The sequence below is a fragment of the Pelecanus crispus genome, chromosome 1 (genome assembly GCF_030463565.1).
Source record: "Pelecanus crispus isolate bPelCri1 chromosome 1, bPelCri1.pri, whole genome shotgun sequence".
Lineage (NCBI taxonomy): Eukaryota > Metazoa > Chordata > Aves > Pelecaniformes > Pelecanidae > Pelecanus > Pelecanus crispus.
The window spans coordinates 51,879,317-51,893,599 of NC_134643.1; the positions used below are offsets into that span (position 1 = coordinate 51,879,317).

A 14,283-nucleotide genomic window follows, 5' to 3' on the forward strand; every position below is an offset into this window, starting at 1 on the left:
TGCCACTGCTAATGGGAAAGATCAGCTCTTGACCAGTGATTTCTGGCCACGCTTCTGCTAGCTTCTGGAAGTTACCAGTGTAACTACAACTCTGCGGCTACAGAACAAACTTAGACATTGCTGAAATTGTGAGGCTTCCACCAACTGCATGAAATTGCTGTACCACAGCCAAGGACCAGAAAAAATGCAATGGTTTGAGGATATCTGGAAGAGGTTGCAGCCTTTTCAGGTGGCATTATCCAAGACTCTCCAAGAGAGTAATTCTGTGAAAGGAACTGAGACACAGTTGGCTGATGTCTTAGAGATGCTTCACGGGTGTGTGAAAGCTTACAGGGCTGCAGCCATTTCAGATACTGGAGTAGCAGGTCAGATAATTCATTTTCGTCTCTACTTCTTGTCTTTTATCAGTTGTGTAAATGTAACATTGTCTTTCAGGCATAGTGTGGCCAGCAGGAGCAGGGAGGTGATTGTCCCCCTGTACTCGGCACTGGTGAGGCCGCACCTGGAATACTGTGTCCAGTTTTGGGCCCCTCAATACAAGAAAGACATTGAGGCGCTGGAGCGTGTTCAGAGAAGGGCAACAAAGCTGGTGAAGGGTCTGGAGCACAGGCCTTATGAGGAACGGCTGAGGGAACTGGGGTTGTTTAGCCTGGAGAAGAGGAGGCTGAGGGGAGACCTTATTGCTCTCTACAACTACCTGAAAGGAGGTTGTAGTGAGGTGGGTGTTGGGCTCTTCTCCCAAGTAACAAGCGACAGGACAAGAGGAAATGGGCTCAAGCTGCACCAGGGGAGGTTTAGGTTGGAAATTAGGAAAAATTTCTTTACGGAAAGTGTGGTCAAGAATTGGAATAGGCTGCCCAGAGAGGTGGTGGAGTCACCATCCCTGGAAGTGTTCAAAAAACGGGTAGATGTGGCACTTCAGGACATGGTTTAGTCTAGTCTACCCTTGATTGGCTTAGAGTAGACTTGGTAGTGTACGTTAGTGGTTGGACTGGATGATCTTAAAGGTCTTTTCCAACCTAAACGATTCTATGATTCTATGAAATGCTTTGTGACTCGGTCTCTGAGAGAAGCAAAGCAAGTAGCCCCAGAGCAGCAGCGTGCCTGGGGCATTCAGGTGAGTTTTCTGCATGCCTTACGTATCTGAAATGTACACAAAACCCAGGCCTTCCCTGTGAAAAGCTATTACAGGTACTGCAAAGGTTTGGTAGGCTGAACAGTGGGAGCTGCTGCAGCCACTGTGTAAGTTAACCTGGAAAGCAAGCGGGCTGTGCTCACAAGCTTGTGAAATAACCAGTGAGATTATTACGTATGTTAGAGATGTCCCTTCACATCACAGGATCAGAGGGGGTTATCTTGCAGCTGGAGTAACAGGGCTCACGTCCCCCGGACAGGCAGGCGCGCTGCTGCCCGGTGCGGGCACTTGGCGCCCTCCCCCCGCCTAGCAGCTGCTGCCAGCGCCGGCCTGCCCCAACACCCCCCGCTGCGGGTCTCCGAGCTGCCCCCCGAAACCCGCTCAGCACAGGGACCGCCGGGGAGCACCGAGGGCGGGGACGAGCGGAGGGTGGGTGATCCTCCCGCTCCCCCCGCGGCCCGCCGCCATCAGGGGCCGGGGCCGCCCCCGCCGGCCGAGGGGCAGCTCGCTGCCGCCGCAGCCGTACTTTGAGGCGCCCTCGGCGTTTGTTACCGGGGTAGCGCTGGGCGGGGAGAGAGACGACGGCGATGACAGCGACGACGGCGGCGGCGGCAGGGCGCCCCGCCCCGGGTAGGCCCCACCCGCGGCCCTCCCGCACTACATCTCCCGGCGTGCCGCGGGGCGAGCCGCCGCCGGAAGCGGAAGCGGGCTCGGTGCTGCTTCCGGTGCCGTGGCCGGCGGCGGGCTGCGGAGGGGACGCGGTGGTGCCGTCCGCGCAGGTAATGGCTGCGCCGTCGCGGCGGGAGGGAGGCGGCGGTGGTTGTGGTTCCGGTTCCCTCGGCGGCGGTTGCCGGGTCCGGCTGTTGCGCTCTGCGCCGGGGACGCGCTCGTCTCCGCGGGCCGCCGAGGGCAGGGGCCGCTTCGCCTGAGGGTCGCGCTGTACGGCGCTCCCCTCTCCTCGTTTTTGTAGTTAATGACAAAGCGTGGCCGGCTGATGCAGAGGAACGGCAAGCCAGGACTCCGAAACGGGCCATAAGAAGTCAGTTTATAGACTTTCAGAGGGGTTAAATCGCTGTGTTTCACACTCAGGATTTATTTTCTGTTAATAGCCTGCAGATCCGCTTTTATAACGGGCACACTTTTGCTTGCTTTGATGGATTAATGACTTTTTTCTTAAGGTAAATATTTTCTTTAATCCTAGAAACATCAGTTTTTGCGTTCCTGCTTGTTGCAGGCTAAGAGTTTTCTGCGTGCTGCCTCAGGGATGGGAATGTCCCGATTCAAGCTGTAGTGGTCCTTGAGGTGAGGCTGAGCATGGGCCATTGCCTGAACCCCGTCCTCTGAGCAGGCGGTGCGGATCTGCCGTGTTCTTCTCACTTTTTTTGTTAATGAGCTTTCAAAGGCGAGTTATGAGCAGCTCTGTAGATGTTGTGTTGGTGTTCTCTTAACTTCAGCAGCACTTGTCACAGGTAGAGAAAATGGTGGATAATTATTTGTACAAATTGTAAAATATACACTTCTGGTGATGTTCTTAAGTGCTAAATACGAAGTAATTTTAAAGAGGTCTTGTTTCTTTTTTTATTGTTTTACAAGTATGCCTTTAAACGGTTTCCAGTTGTGTGAGTTCTTTAAGCATCATTGTAAGTTTCTCTTCGAGGCAAGCTGGTTTGGTTTTTTTTTTTATTTTCTGTAGACAATGAAAACTTAAGATGCTTATATCTGTCTTTCTGCTTCTGTGAAATTTGGGCTAATATTTAAGGTATTCTAAATGGTGTTAAGTAGCTTTTAGGTTGTGTTACTTTTGAGATAGTTGAAACCAACTGCATCTAGACAGCTTGTTAACTACAACAAGTGTTATTTATAAGTACTTCTATTTTTATATTGGGTGATGATATTTACATCATGAACAAGAAAAGCGTGTTTCAGGAATAATTCTGTGGAGTGCACAGAAGGAAGGATGCAAAACTTAGGTGGGTGAGGACCAGTTAGGAAAAACTGTGAGAAGACCTAAGCTTGGAAATTTCTTTTAAAGTTCATCGTGTAGCTTGAAAGAGTGCCTCTCACTAAATAAAGTCTTGTACCGCATTTGACTATTAAGGAGGCAGGTGCCAGTACCTTAAGTAACAAGGACTTCTAATCAACTGACAAATAATGAGGAATATATTCCACGAATTGTATTTATCCTTAAGTTATTCAAGAAATTAAATTGTCGGTCTTTTGTACCCTGAACAGTTATGAAACTGGTTTCTTTCAGAGGGTGTTCTGCAGGAAAAGAAGGATACAGTGTCCATTTGAGTTCCATCTGGTCCAGGACTGTTTCCTGTCTGCTGTCAGCATGGCAATGTCGCTTAGAACTGCGTGGTCCAGCTTCTCTTGGATGCGTTCAGTAGCACCCTGTAAGCAGGCCCTGCTGCAGAGTAAGTAGTGATGAAATTGTAGAAGTCCTATATTAAAATTTGTTCTCTCAGAGCCTCTTTCCTATACTGTTTGAAGTAATGGAAGCACAGAGGTGAATTTTTGGTTGAACAGAAGCAAGTCTGATATTCTGTGTTCTCTGGTAGTAATCAAAGGATATCTTGATTTCTTTTTTTCCTTTAAAGCTTCTATGGTCCACGTATGACATTCCTCATGGTTATTAATTAGCTTGTAAACACCACCCTTCTTACCACTGATTGTATTTGAACATTTAAATTTATTTTCTTCAGGCTTACAAACAGTGGTGAGAAAAGGCTACAGTAAAATGTCATTACTTAACATAAACAGAAAACAAGTGAAAACAGGCAATATTATTTCTTAGATTTTTGTCCATGTTTTACACTTCAGTAGAAAGATGTAGGGGAGATAGTAAAGGTGGTAGAAAAGACAGGAATTGAGAAAATATAATGGACGTGCTACATTTTAGAGGTTAGTGAGCAAGGAGGGGAAAGAAATCTTAGGAAGAAATAGAATCATAGAATGCTTTGGGTTGGAAAGGACCTTGAGAGATCATCGAGCCCAACCCCCCTGCAGTGAGCAGGGATTGAAATACAAACTATTTGCAGTAATATTTTACCAGAACTCAACTTCTTAATAACTATGAATGGTTTAAGTGGAAGCACTGAAGCGTGGAAGTGCTAACAGAAGTTCTAAATTTAAGAATTTTGTATCTAAAATATTTAAATATATTAGCTATATCTAAATTTAAATTTTGGAATTTTACATATAAAATATTTCTGAGAGGAAAATAGCTACACCAAAGTTCCTTCTTGGTTCTTTCAGCTTTCCCAATTTTGACACACTGAATGCTCTCTCCCTCCATTGTGAACAGCTAAGAAGAATCCTGTTTATATTAAAACTAAAGATGGTCTATGTAAAACGTCAGAAAAAAAGTTGAAACGTTTTTGACTGTGGAAGGGTCAGAACATGATGAGGCTTTGTTCTTATGATCATAACTCAGTTCCTAAAGTGTAGTGGTAGAAGAACAGAACAGACGTTTCAGTTGGAAGGGACCTACAGTGATCACCTAGTCCAACTGCCTGACCACCTCAGGGCTGACCAAAAGCTAAAGCATGTTATTAAGGGCATTGTCCAAATGCTTCTTAAACACTGACAGGCTTGGGGCATCAAACACCTCTCTAGGAAGCCTGTTCCAGTGTTTGACCACCCTCTCGGTAAAGAAATGCTTCCTCATGTCAAGTCTGAACCACCCCTGGCACAGCTTTGAACCTTTCCCACATGTCCTGTCACTGGATACCAGGGAGAAGAGATTGACACCTCCTTCTCCACTTCCCCTCCTCAGGAAGCTGTAGAGAGCAATGAGGTCACCCCTCAGCCTCCTTTTCTCCAAACTAGACAAGCCCAAAGTCCCTAGCCACTCCTCATAGGCCATTCCTTCCAGCCCTGCCACCAGCTTTGTTGCCCTTCTCTGGATGCATTCGAGTGCCTTCACATCCTACTTGAATTGTGGGGCCCAGAACTGCAGGCAGTACTCCAGGTGAGGCTGCACCAATGCCGAATACAGCGGGATGATCCCCTCTCTTGACTGGCTGGTTGTGCTGTGTTTGATGCACCCCAGGATGCGGTTTGCCCTCTCAGCTGCCAGGGCACACGGCTGACCCATACAGAGCCTGCTGTCAGCCAGCACCCCCAGATCCCTTTCTGCAGGGCTGCTCTCCAGCCACCCCTCTCCCGATTTATACTTGTGCTCAGCATTACTCCGTCCCAGGTGCAGAATCCAGCATTTGAACTTGTTACCTTCCATCCCATTAATTGTTGCCCAATGCTCCAATCTATAGATCCCTCTGCAAGGCCTCTTGTCCCTCAGGAGAGTCAGCAGCACCTGCCAGTTTGGTATCATCAGCAAACTTGCTAATGGTGCATTCAACTCCTGCATCCAGATCGTTGATAAATATATCGAACAGAACTGGCCCTAGAATTGAACCCTGAGGAGCACTGCCGGTGACCGGTCACCAGCCAGATGTAGCCCCGTTCACTACAACCTTTGAGCCCTACTGTTCAGTCAGTTCTTCACCCAGCGCACCGTGAACCCGCTCATCCCACAGTTGGACAGCTTGTCCAGAACGATGCTGTGAGGGACAGTATCAAAAGCCTTACTAAAGTCCAGAAGAACTACATCTACCACCTTCCCTTCATCCACTAGGCAGGTGACCTTATCGTAGAACAATAGCAAATCTAGTTAAACAGGACTTTCCTTTGTGAACCCATGTTGACTGTGCCTGATGATTGCATTATTCTTGGAATGCCTTTCAGTAGTAGCCAGTATAATCTTCATAATTTTTCCAGGAACTGAGGTTAGACTAACAGGTCTGTAGTTTCCTGGGTCTTCCCTCACACCCTTTTTGTAGAGTAGAATAACATTGGCTGGCTTCCAGTCAGTGGGGATGTCTCCAGACTCCCAAGACCTTTGGTAGATGATTGAGAGGGGTCCTGCCATAACATCTGCTAGCTCCTTCAGTGCTCTGGGGTGAATCCCATCAGGCCCCATGGACTTGTGAACATTCAGCGGATACAGCTGGTCCCTTACAATTTCAGTATCCACAGATGGAAAATCACTGTTCCACACTTGCAGCCTTCTGACTCAGGGGACCAGGCAGCCCAAGGTCTGTCAGTGTTATTAAAGGCTGAGGCAAAAAACACATTGAATGCCTCTGCTTTTTCTTCATCCCTGTTAGTCAGATGACCATCTTCAACAAGTATTGATCCAATGTTTTCTTTAGACCTCGTCTTGCTATGAACATACTTAAAAAAGCCCTTCTTGTTATCTGAAACAACACTGGCCAGTTTCAGCTCTGATTGAGCTTTGGCCTTTCGTGTCTGCTCCCTGCATATACAAACCACAGCTCTGTAATCTTCCTGCAAAGCCTGACCTCACTTCCAGAGATCATACAATTTCTTTTTCCTCTTGAGCTCTGCGAGGAGCTCCCTCTTTAGCCAGGCTGGTCTTCTGCACTGCTTGCTTGACTTAGAAACAGTGTACCTGCCTGCTCCTGTGCTTCTAAAAGGTGGTTCTTAAAGACTGGCCAGCACTTGTGGACTCCTAAGCCCTCAAAAGCAGATTCCCAGGGTACTCTGCAAAACAGCTCCCTGAATAGCTTGAAGTTTGCTCTCCTGAAGTCCAGGGTATCAACTCTGCTATTCTTTTTTCTCATTTCACTGAAAATTTTAAACTCAACCATTTCATGATCACTGTGGCCAAGACAGCCACCTACCATCTCATCCCCCACGAGTCCTTCTCTGTTCACAAATGGCAAGCCTAGGGGGGCATCTTTCCTAGCTGGCTCACTGAGTACCTGTGACAAGAAGTTATCTCCTGCAAACTCCAATAATTTCCAAGGCCTGCATGTCACAGCAGAGTGATACTCCCTGTTGATGTCTGGGAAGTTGAAATCTCCCATAAGGACAAGGGCTACTGATCCAGAAATTTTTCCTGATTGCCTATGGAACAACTCATCAGTGCTTGCATCCTGGCTAGGCAATCGGTGGTAGACATGCACTACAATAACTCCTTTGTTTTCTATCACCCTAATCCTTACTCGGAGGCTCCTGACCACATCATCACTAACTGCAAGACCTGTGCAATCAAGCCTCTCCCTTACATATAGTGCAATACCTCCACTTCACCTGCCCTGCCTATACCTGCTGAACAGCCTATAGCCCTCCATTCAGCACTCCAGTCGTGGGACTCATTCCAAGTCTCACTAGTAGCAATGATATCGTAGCTCTGGGAGCTGACCAAGGCTTCCAGTTCATCCTGTTTGTTTCTCATACTGCATACGCTGGTGTGCAAGTATTTCAGATATGCTTCTGAGCCCTCTGTGCTCCCAGGAGCAGTGTAAATGTTCCCACTAGCATTGCCACCCTCTGTCAATGCCATGCCAACCCTTGGCTAACCTACTGCTGTCCTGTTGGTATCTCCTTCCCACATCGATTCTAGTTTAAAGCTCTTTCGATCAGTCCCAGCAGCTTGCACCCAAAAATGCATTTTCCCCATCGGGACAGATGGATCCGGTCAGGCCCCACTGTAGGGGGGCTTCACTGGGCTCAGAAACTTACATGCAGATTTGTGTCAGGTTCTGGCAGTAAAGTAAGGGGGTTGCTAGCAGAAGTCGACTACAGACACCCCACAAGGCCCATCTTAGGCATGCATACCTACGTGGCTGTGGAAGGCAAGATGCCTATGGTATGGTTCCTATATAAGGGACTGTTACTATTTAACACCTTACGTTAGGTTTACAGTTGGACTCAATCTTAAAGGTCTTTTCCAACCTAAATGATTCTATGATTCTGTGAAAAAATGGGAATGGAATCGTAGGAAAATCAGTTAGAAGAGACCTCAGGTGGTCTGTGGTCCAACCTCCTGCTCAAAGCAGGCTCAGCTCTGCCATCACAGCAGGTAGCTCAGGGCTTTGTCCAGCTGGGTCTTTGAAATCTCCAAGGACAGAGGCTGCACAGACCTGTCCGGACTGCAGTCCCAGCGGTTGGCTGCCGTCGTGAAGAAAACATTTCTTTACATATCCAGTCAGAGCATCTCGTTTCAACTTGCGGATGTTGTTTCATGTCCTCCCACCGTGCACTGATGTGAACAGACTGGCTCCCTCTCCTCAATAACCCCGATCTTCCTACATAGTCACTGGGGGCTGCTGTTAGGTATCCCCAAAACTGTCTCTGCTCCAGGCTGAGCCAGCTGTGGTCCCTCAGCCTCTCCCCACAGGGCAGGTGCTGCAGTCCCTGACCATCTTGGCGGGTCTTCACTGAACTCATTCAGGTTTATCTTTTATTAAAGTGCCCCAAACTGGGCATAGTATCTAGATGTGGTCTAACAGGTGCTGAGTAGAGGGAGATAATCCCTTCCCTCAGTCTGCTTAGTACAGTCCCGGATGCCGTTGTCCTTCTTTACTACTTGCAATTCTTGTGATTGCTTTCCTTGGAGCAACAGGAACCTGCGGAAAGGGGTAAAGTTGTCTAGTGTTACAGGAGCCAAGACGTTATAGTTTTGTGTTTTGTATAGCATATATAGCAGTCACCAGCGAAGTACAAATTTGGTTTTTATAATAAATATTGCTATGAATGAAATTATGATCTTCCCTGTAAGTCATAAGGTAATGTTCTTTGCATATACAAAGAATATGCTCTAATGGTGAAATCTATAGGTATTTTATTCATACTGTGATTTTTCTTAGGAGAACAATACGATCGGAAAGGTAAATCTAGGCCCTAGCTGCTTAGATACTGTATTTTTTGATTGCACTAGAAATCTGTGTAGTCACATGAACTTCTATTTAGACAGTATTTAGGTTTTGTTAATCTAAAACTGAGTATGATTATAATTAAAATAATTAAGATTAAGATAGAATGGAATGAAAATGTCAACATTCTTAAATTTGGCACAGCTCTGTTTGGTTTTATGTTAGTGTTCTTTACGTGGGTGGTTTTTGTTTTGTTTTTTTTCAGATGGAGCTGTGTATCATGCTTGCCGTAAATCTACATATTCAGTTCTCCCTGAAGACTACAATTGGTACTTCAGTGTGCTTTGATGTCTGGCCTTTTCATGTAACGTTTATTCCAGGGCTACTTTCTCTGTCATGAAGTTGTCATATAATGGTATTAAATACGTCTTCTGCCAGTTGTGGATATATGTTATAATTTTAACTAAAGTACTGTTTCTGATCATAATGATTGTGAAGTTAGTATTTAAAAAAATGAGCATAATGAAAAATAATGTGGTGATGACCCCAGTACCCCTGCAGTTTTGTTTGTGGAAGAGCAAAACTAGCTAAGAGCAGTCATTTTCGTTGATGCTTGTTGTTAAGGCTAAGTCCAGGTATTTTTGTGCTGCTGCATGGGAAACTTGAGTAGCAAACCAGAAAAGATGATACAAATATAGTGAGAAACGTGGCATCCATGTCATACAAGGTTTTAGGAGGCTCATGTGTCAGGAAAGTTAATAAGGAAGGAAGGTGAGAAGAGAGACATACTCCCTCAAGGAACCTCTCAGTAGGACTTTTTGTTCATCATGCTCATCTTCTTTTACCAAATATAAAAGTTAGAAACCCAAGCAGAGCTTTGTTTTCTATTCTTTCTTTTGTAGGTGCCATACTTCTTATAAAGGCATGATGTCCTAGGTATCACTGATGATCATTACCCCCATCTGTTGCTACAGTTTTATATGTAATTATTCAAAGTGTTCAAGATTTTTTAACAACCCATATTTCCAGCTATCTTTAATACTTTATTTTAGCCCTTTTTTCTTCTCCATCCAAAAAAAGAAACCTGAAGATGGCTGGGGGGGGGGGGGGGGGGGGGAAGAGGAAGTTTAGATCAAGTATTTGTGACCCTTATTTTATAAGGGTTTGTTAAGAAGGCCAACAGCATCCTGGCTTGTATCAGGAATAGTGTGGCCAGCAGGAGCAGGGAGGTGATTGTCCCCCTGTACTCGGCGCTGGTGAGGCTGCACCTGGAATACTGTGTCCAGTTTTGGGCCCCTCACTACAAGAAAGACATTGAGGTGCTGGAGCGTGTTCAGAGACGGGCAACGAAGCTGGTGAAGGGTCTGGAGCACAGGCCTTATGAGGAGCGGCTGAGGGAACTGGGGTTGTTTAGCCTGGAGAAGAGGAGGCTGAGGGGAGACCTTATCGCTCTCTACAACTACCTGAAAGGAGGTTGTAGTGAGGTGGGTGTTGGCCTCTTCTCCCAAGCAGTTAGCGAAAGGACGAGAGGAAATGGCCTCAAGCTGCATCAGGGGAGGTTTAGATTGGACATTAGGAAGAATTGATCTTCACGGAAGAGGTAGTCAAGCATTGGAACAGGCTGCCCAGAGAGGTGGTGGAGTCACCATCCCTGGAAGTGTTCAAAAAACGGGTAGATGTGGCACTTTGGGACATGGTTTAGTGGGCACGGGGGTGTTGGGTTGATGATTGGAATGATGATCTTAGAGATCCTTTCCAATCTTAATGATTCCTAGTTTTTACTTTCATTATAAATAATCCAGCCACCAAGCCAGGAAACATGAAATTGCTACTCTACCCTTAATTGGTTTAGCAGTGGACTTGGTAATGTTAGGTTAATGGTTGGACTGGATGATCTTAAAGGTCTTTTCCAACCTAAATGATTCTATGATTCTATTCTATTCTATTCTATGATTTTATAGAAGATTCTTAAGAATTCGTAAATGCAGGGTCCAATCTGGTTTTCTTTGGGATTTGGGCTATTCAGTTGCTCAGCATTTCTGAAAACTTAAAGGGATATATTTAAGAGTGTAAGTTTTTATTTTTATAGCAAAGTGGAACTTGCAGTGACATCAGATTTGAAGACAATTGTCTGCTACCACCCTTCGCTTGAGATTCCGTATGAGCATACAAAAGTATGTCCAAATGTATACATTTCTATTTCTTACTCTTGTAAAGGCATAAGTAGTTCATAATTTTGAGCCTTTAGGGCATCTTTTTTTAATTTGAAATACTGAGGTACTTTTTATTACGTGATCAGCATGTCTGTGAGGTGAGTGAATGATGAATATAGCTGCTGCCATGAGGGGGACCTTATTCGTAGCTGAATTGAGGGAAAGTTGCAGAGTCAGAAATGCTCAGGTATCCCAGTGTGTAGTAACTCAAATAGAATTAAATGAGGCACTCAAATACTTGTGCACTACAGAGAAAACTAGTGTCTGTCTATGAGTGTACTCCTCAAAGAGGATGTTTGGAATGCAGGTTATAGTTCACCCGCCCTTGTGTGTACAGATGCAGCAGTCTGGGCAAGAGGATATAAAGGAGTGCTGCTGCTGCTGCTGCTCTTCAACTCATGCTTTAAATTCCATTCAGCACTCTGGGTTCATAAACTCCACAAAAAACTTTAAATATTGAATTTTTATCTATCGGTAGTACTTTCAATGTGTTCTTTACACTGACGAAAGTATGTCTAGATAAACTTTTCTAGTGTATGCTTTTCGTTTCAATTTCCAGTTCTCATGTGCTCACAAAATACTGCAAATGGTAGCTATGTTGCTGAAGTACCCAATGTGAAACTTCTCCATTGAAAACTTAAAACACTTTAGCACTCTTTGCCTGCAAGTTACATAGCGGTATTTTTAAATTTATCAGTTGCAAGTCTCTCAGGAAAAACAGGTGTAGAAGACTAAAACAAGGACAAATATTTGTAAAAGTGCTGGTAGTTAGGTTTTAGGTTGAGAACAAATGTCTTGGTCTTAGTGGAGGCACAAACAATTAGGAAGTGACATTATTCTCCAAGGTACAAATCATCTAAAAGCTTTTTTAGCGATGATGATCATCACTATGAGTAAATTTCTAAATAGTAATACTATGAGTACTTTTGTATCAGTAGAACTGGAGCTTATGATTCAGCTGGGGAATTGGAAGGATGAGATCAGCAATAATGATGATAGCCGTGCTGATTTTAGGGGCGGGGTAATCAGCTGTAGCACCTGGGGTAATTAGATGTTTCTAGACATCTGCTCCACAGTCATGTGGGTTTGTTGCGGGGGGCGGAGCGGGGTGGGGCGGGTGGGTTGGTTGGTTGGTAAACAGCCTTTGCAATTACTGGCATTCTTCTGTATTCCTTTGGTTTCAGCTGTTAAGAGTAAATTGTAATGCTATCTGTGTAGCTTGGCTTTTTGATTTTCTCAGAAAAATGAAATATGTACACTCCTGTTTTTTATAGCCCATACCACGGCCAGATCCAGTGAATAATAAAGAAGAAACCCTTGATCAAGTTCTGAAATCCAGATTGACTGAAAAAGAGCTAAAGAACAATAGAGGTCCTACAATTGAAGAGCTCAGCAAAATGTTTTACACAACAAAACATCGCTGGTATCCTGTGGGACAGTGAGTATTTTCTTTTCAATGTTTGTTCCTTTGGGATGTAAAAGGAGATACGGGAATAATGTAATGACTAGATTCAATCTACGACAAGTCATGTGAGATCAGCTACTGTTAGAACGTGGGCTACTACGTAAAATCTTAAATGCAGTATAGTATAAAAGGAAGACTGTAAGGTTTTTTTTAACGCTGCCCCTTTGGTAGACGTTGCGGCTTTGTTTTTTGTAAAATATGTCACGGAGTAGACATTTCTCAGACCATCTAGTTAGCTGCTGGTTCAGGTGATTTATTAAAATTGTGTAAGTGAGGTCATCATAAGGGAATCTAGTATGTAAAGTACCCTCAATGGATATAACCAAATACAGCTTGGAAACATGCATTGTCTATTCCTTAACAACTTTTCAAAAAAAAACTTAATGGGATGATTCCCAGGCTTAAGAATAGTAGAGGGTTTTCATCTGAAATGGTGAAAAGTGTACCTTGGTGTGCCTTGTATTCAGAAAGCTAGGAGGAGAGGTGCAAGTACACATGACAGCTTAACGAGGGACTGTATATCTTCAGATATACCACTGGCAACAAATGGCATTCTAGTTTGTGTTACTCCGTTCCAGTCCATGTTACTACAGCTTTTGGTAGATGCTGTATTTTATAGCTATGGAGACTTCATACAGGCAGAATTTTCTTTTTTTTTGGTCCACAGAAAGCTTGTTAATTATTGTGTTTTGGGAGTAGATAAAAGGAATGAAATGGTAGAACTTTCTATGGCCAAAGGGTAGCTGTCACTTTAATGAGCATCAAACAGGATCTTCCTTGTTTTAGGGTGGGTAATTAAGAGGAAAGTAGGGATTATTTTTGTTGTGAAGAATTTGTTTTTTAGTTTGTCTGCAAAATCTTACACTATTTAATGTACAGTCTGGCATAACTCCTTTAAACGTCGAGTCTCTTTGTTCTGTAGTGATGATTTTAGCCAAAGGAAAAAGCTGACTGTGTAATTAAATTAACTTCACACAAAGGATTAAGAATAAAAGGCAGCCTTCGTACCTATTCAGCTGTAGAACTGATTGGATTATTGCGTGCCTGCAGCAGATGTAGCAGCAGAAACAAGTAGCATTATGTAACTCCACGAACAACGGAGATGACATCGAATGAGCGGTGATGGGTTGTGCTCGTGTGTCTTGTGCCTTGCTTACTTGTGTAACCTCCTGACCGCTCACCGGAGTGGGGGGAAACGTCAGGAGAATCCAAGACTCTCCAAAGCTTGTATTCACTGCAGCCTTTTTTTCTTCTAGGTATCATAGAAGACGCAAGAATCCTAATCCTCCTAAAGACAGATAATTCAGATAACTTCTTGTTCATCAGCACTTCGCTATTAATCTTTATTGGAAATAAAACTTGCAGAAAATGAGATGTTTGGCAGTTCTGTGTGAGTGCTGTAACTAAAACATGCTCAACTAAGTCTGTTACTTTCTAACTTGACTAGTGGATGGTAGAAAAACAACGAAACTGCGCTACTGAAACAAGGATCTGGTGAAGGCTGTTGTATGTGCATGGTCAGTGAATGTGCTGGTGTTAGAACCGGGTGTAACAGGTGATGGGGTGCTCCGATTAAAGTATGTCAGAGGCTTTTCATTGATACAGTGAATGCATAGAAGTGTTATGTCAAAATGGGAAGTCTAGAACTGGACGTGTTGGGGTTTGGTGTTATTTTCGGGTTTTTTTTTTTTTTTTTTTTTTAGAAGTCCAGTAACCGAAATGGAGATGAGCTTGAATACTGAGGTATTTATGAAATGGCATTTATGAAAAATATTATGAGGTATT

General features: G+C 44.3%; 1 protein-coding gene across 2 annotated transcripts; it reads left to right on the forward strand.

The window, feature by feature from the left end:
• The first annotated feature begins 1,879 nt into the window (after positions 1-1,879).
• Positions 1,880-13,870, forward strand: MRPL42 (mitochondrial ribosomal protein L42). 2 transcript variants are annotated; one of them, XM_075718235.1, is made up of 6 exons: positions 1,880-1,914; positions 3,390-3,552; positions 9,086-9,149; positions 10,910-10,994; positions 12,308-12,471; positions 13,755-13,870. In XM_075718235.1, exons 2-6 carry the CDS (start codon positions 3,471-3,473, stop codon positions 13,798-13,800), a joined length of 441 nt encoding a protein of 146 aa, XP_075574350.1. In that variant the 5' UTR covers positions 1,880-1,914; positions 3,390-3,470; the 3' UTR covers positions 13,801-13,870. The 2 variants fall into 2 exon arrangements, with proteins under 2 accessions (XP_075574350.1, XP_075574341.1); XM_075718226.1 differs by lacking the exon at positions 1,880-1,914 and adding an exon at positions 2,386-2,437.
• The last annotated feature ends 413 nt before the right edge of the window (positions 13,871-14,283 follow it).

Excerpts from the sequence above, each read along its gene's own strand:
- MRPL42 (XM_075718235.1), top strand. The coding sequence starts at position 3,471 with ATGGCAATGTCGCTTAGAACTGCGTGGTCCAGCTTCTCTTGGATGCGT. Across the intron at positions 3,553-9,085 it reads TAAGCAGGCCCTGCTGCAGA|ATGGAGCTGTGTATCATGCT; the intron begins GTAAGTAGTGAT and ends GTTTTTTTTCAG. Across the intron at positions 10,995-12,307 it reads TTCCGTATGAGCATACAAAA|CCCATACCACGGCCAGATCC; the intron begins GTATGTCCAAAT and ends TGTTTTTTATAG.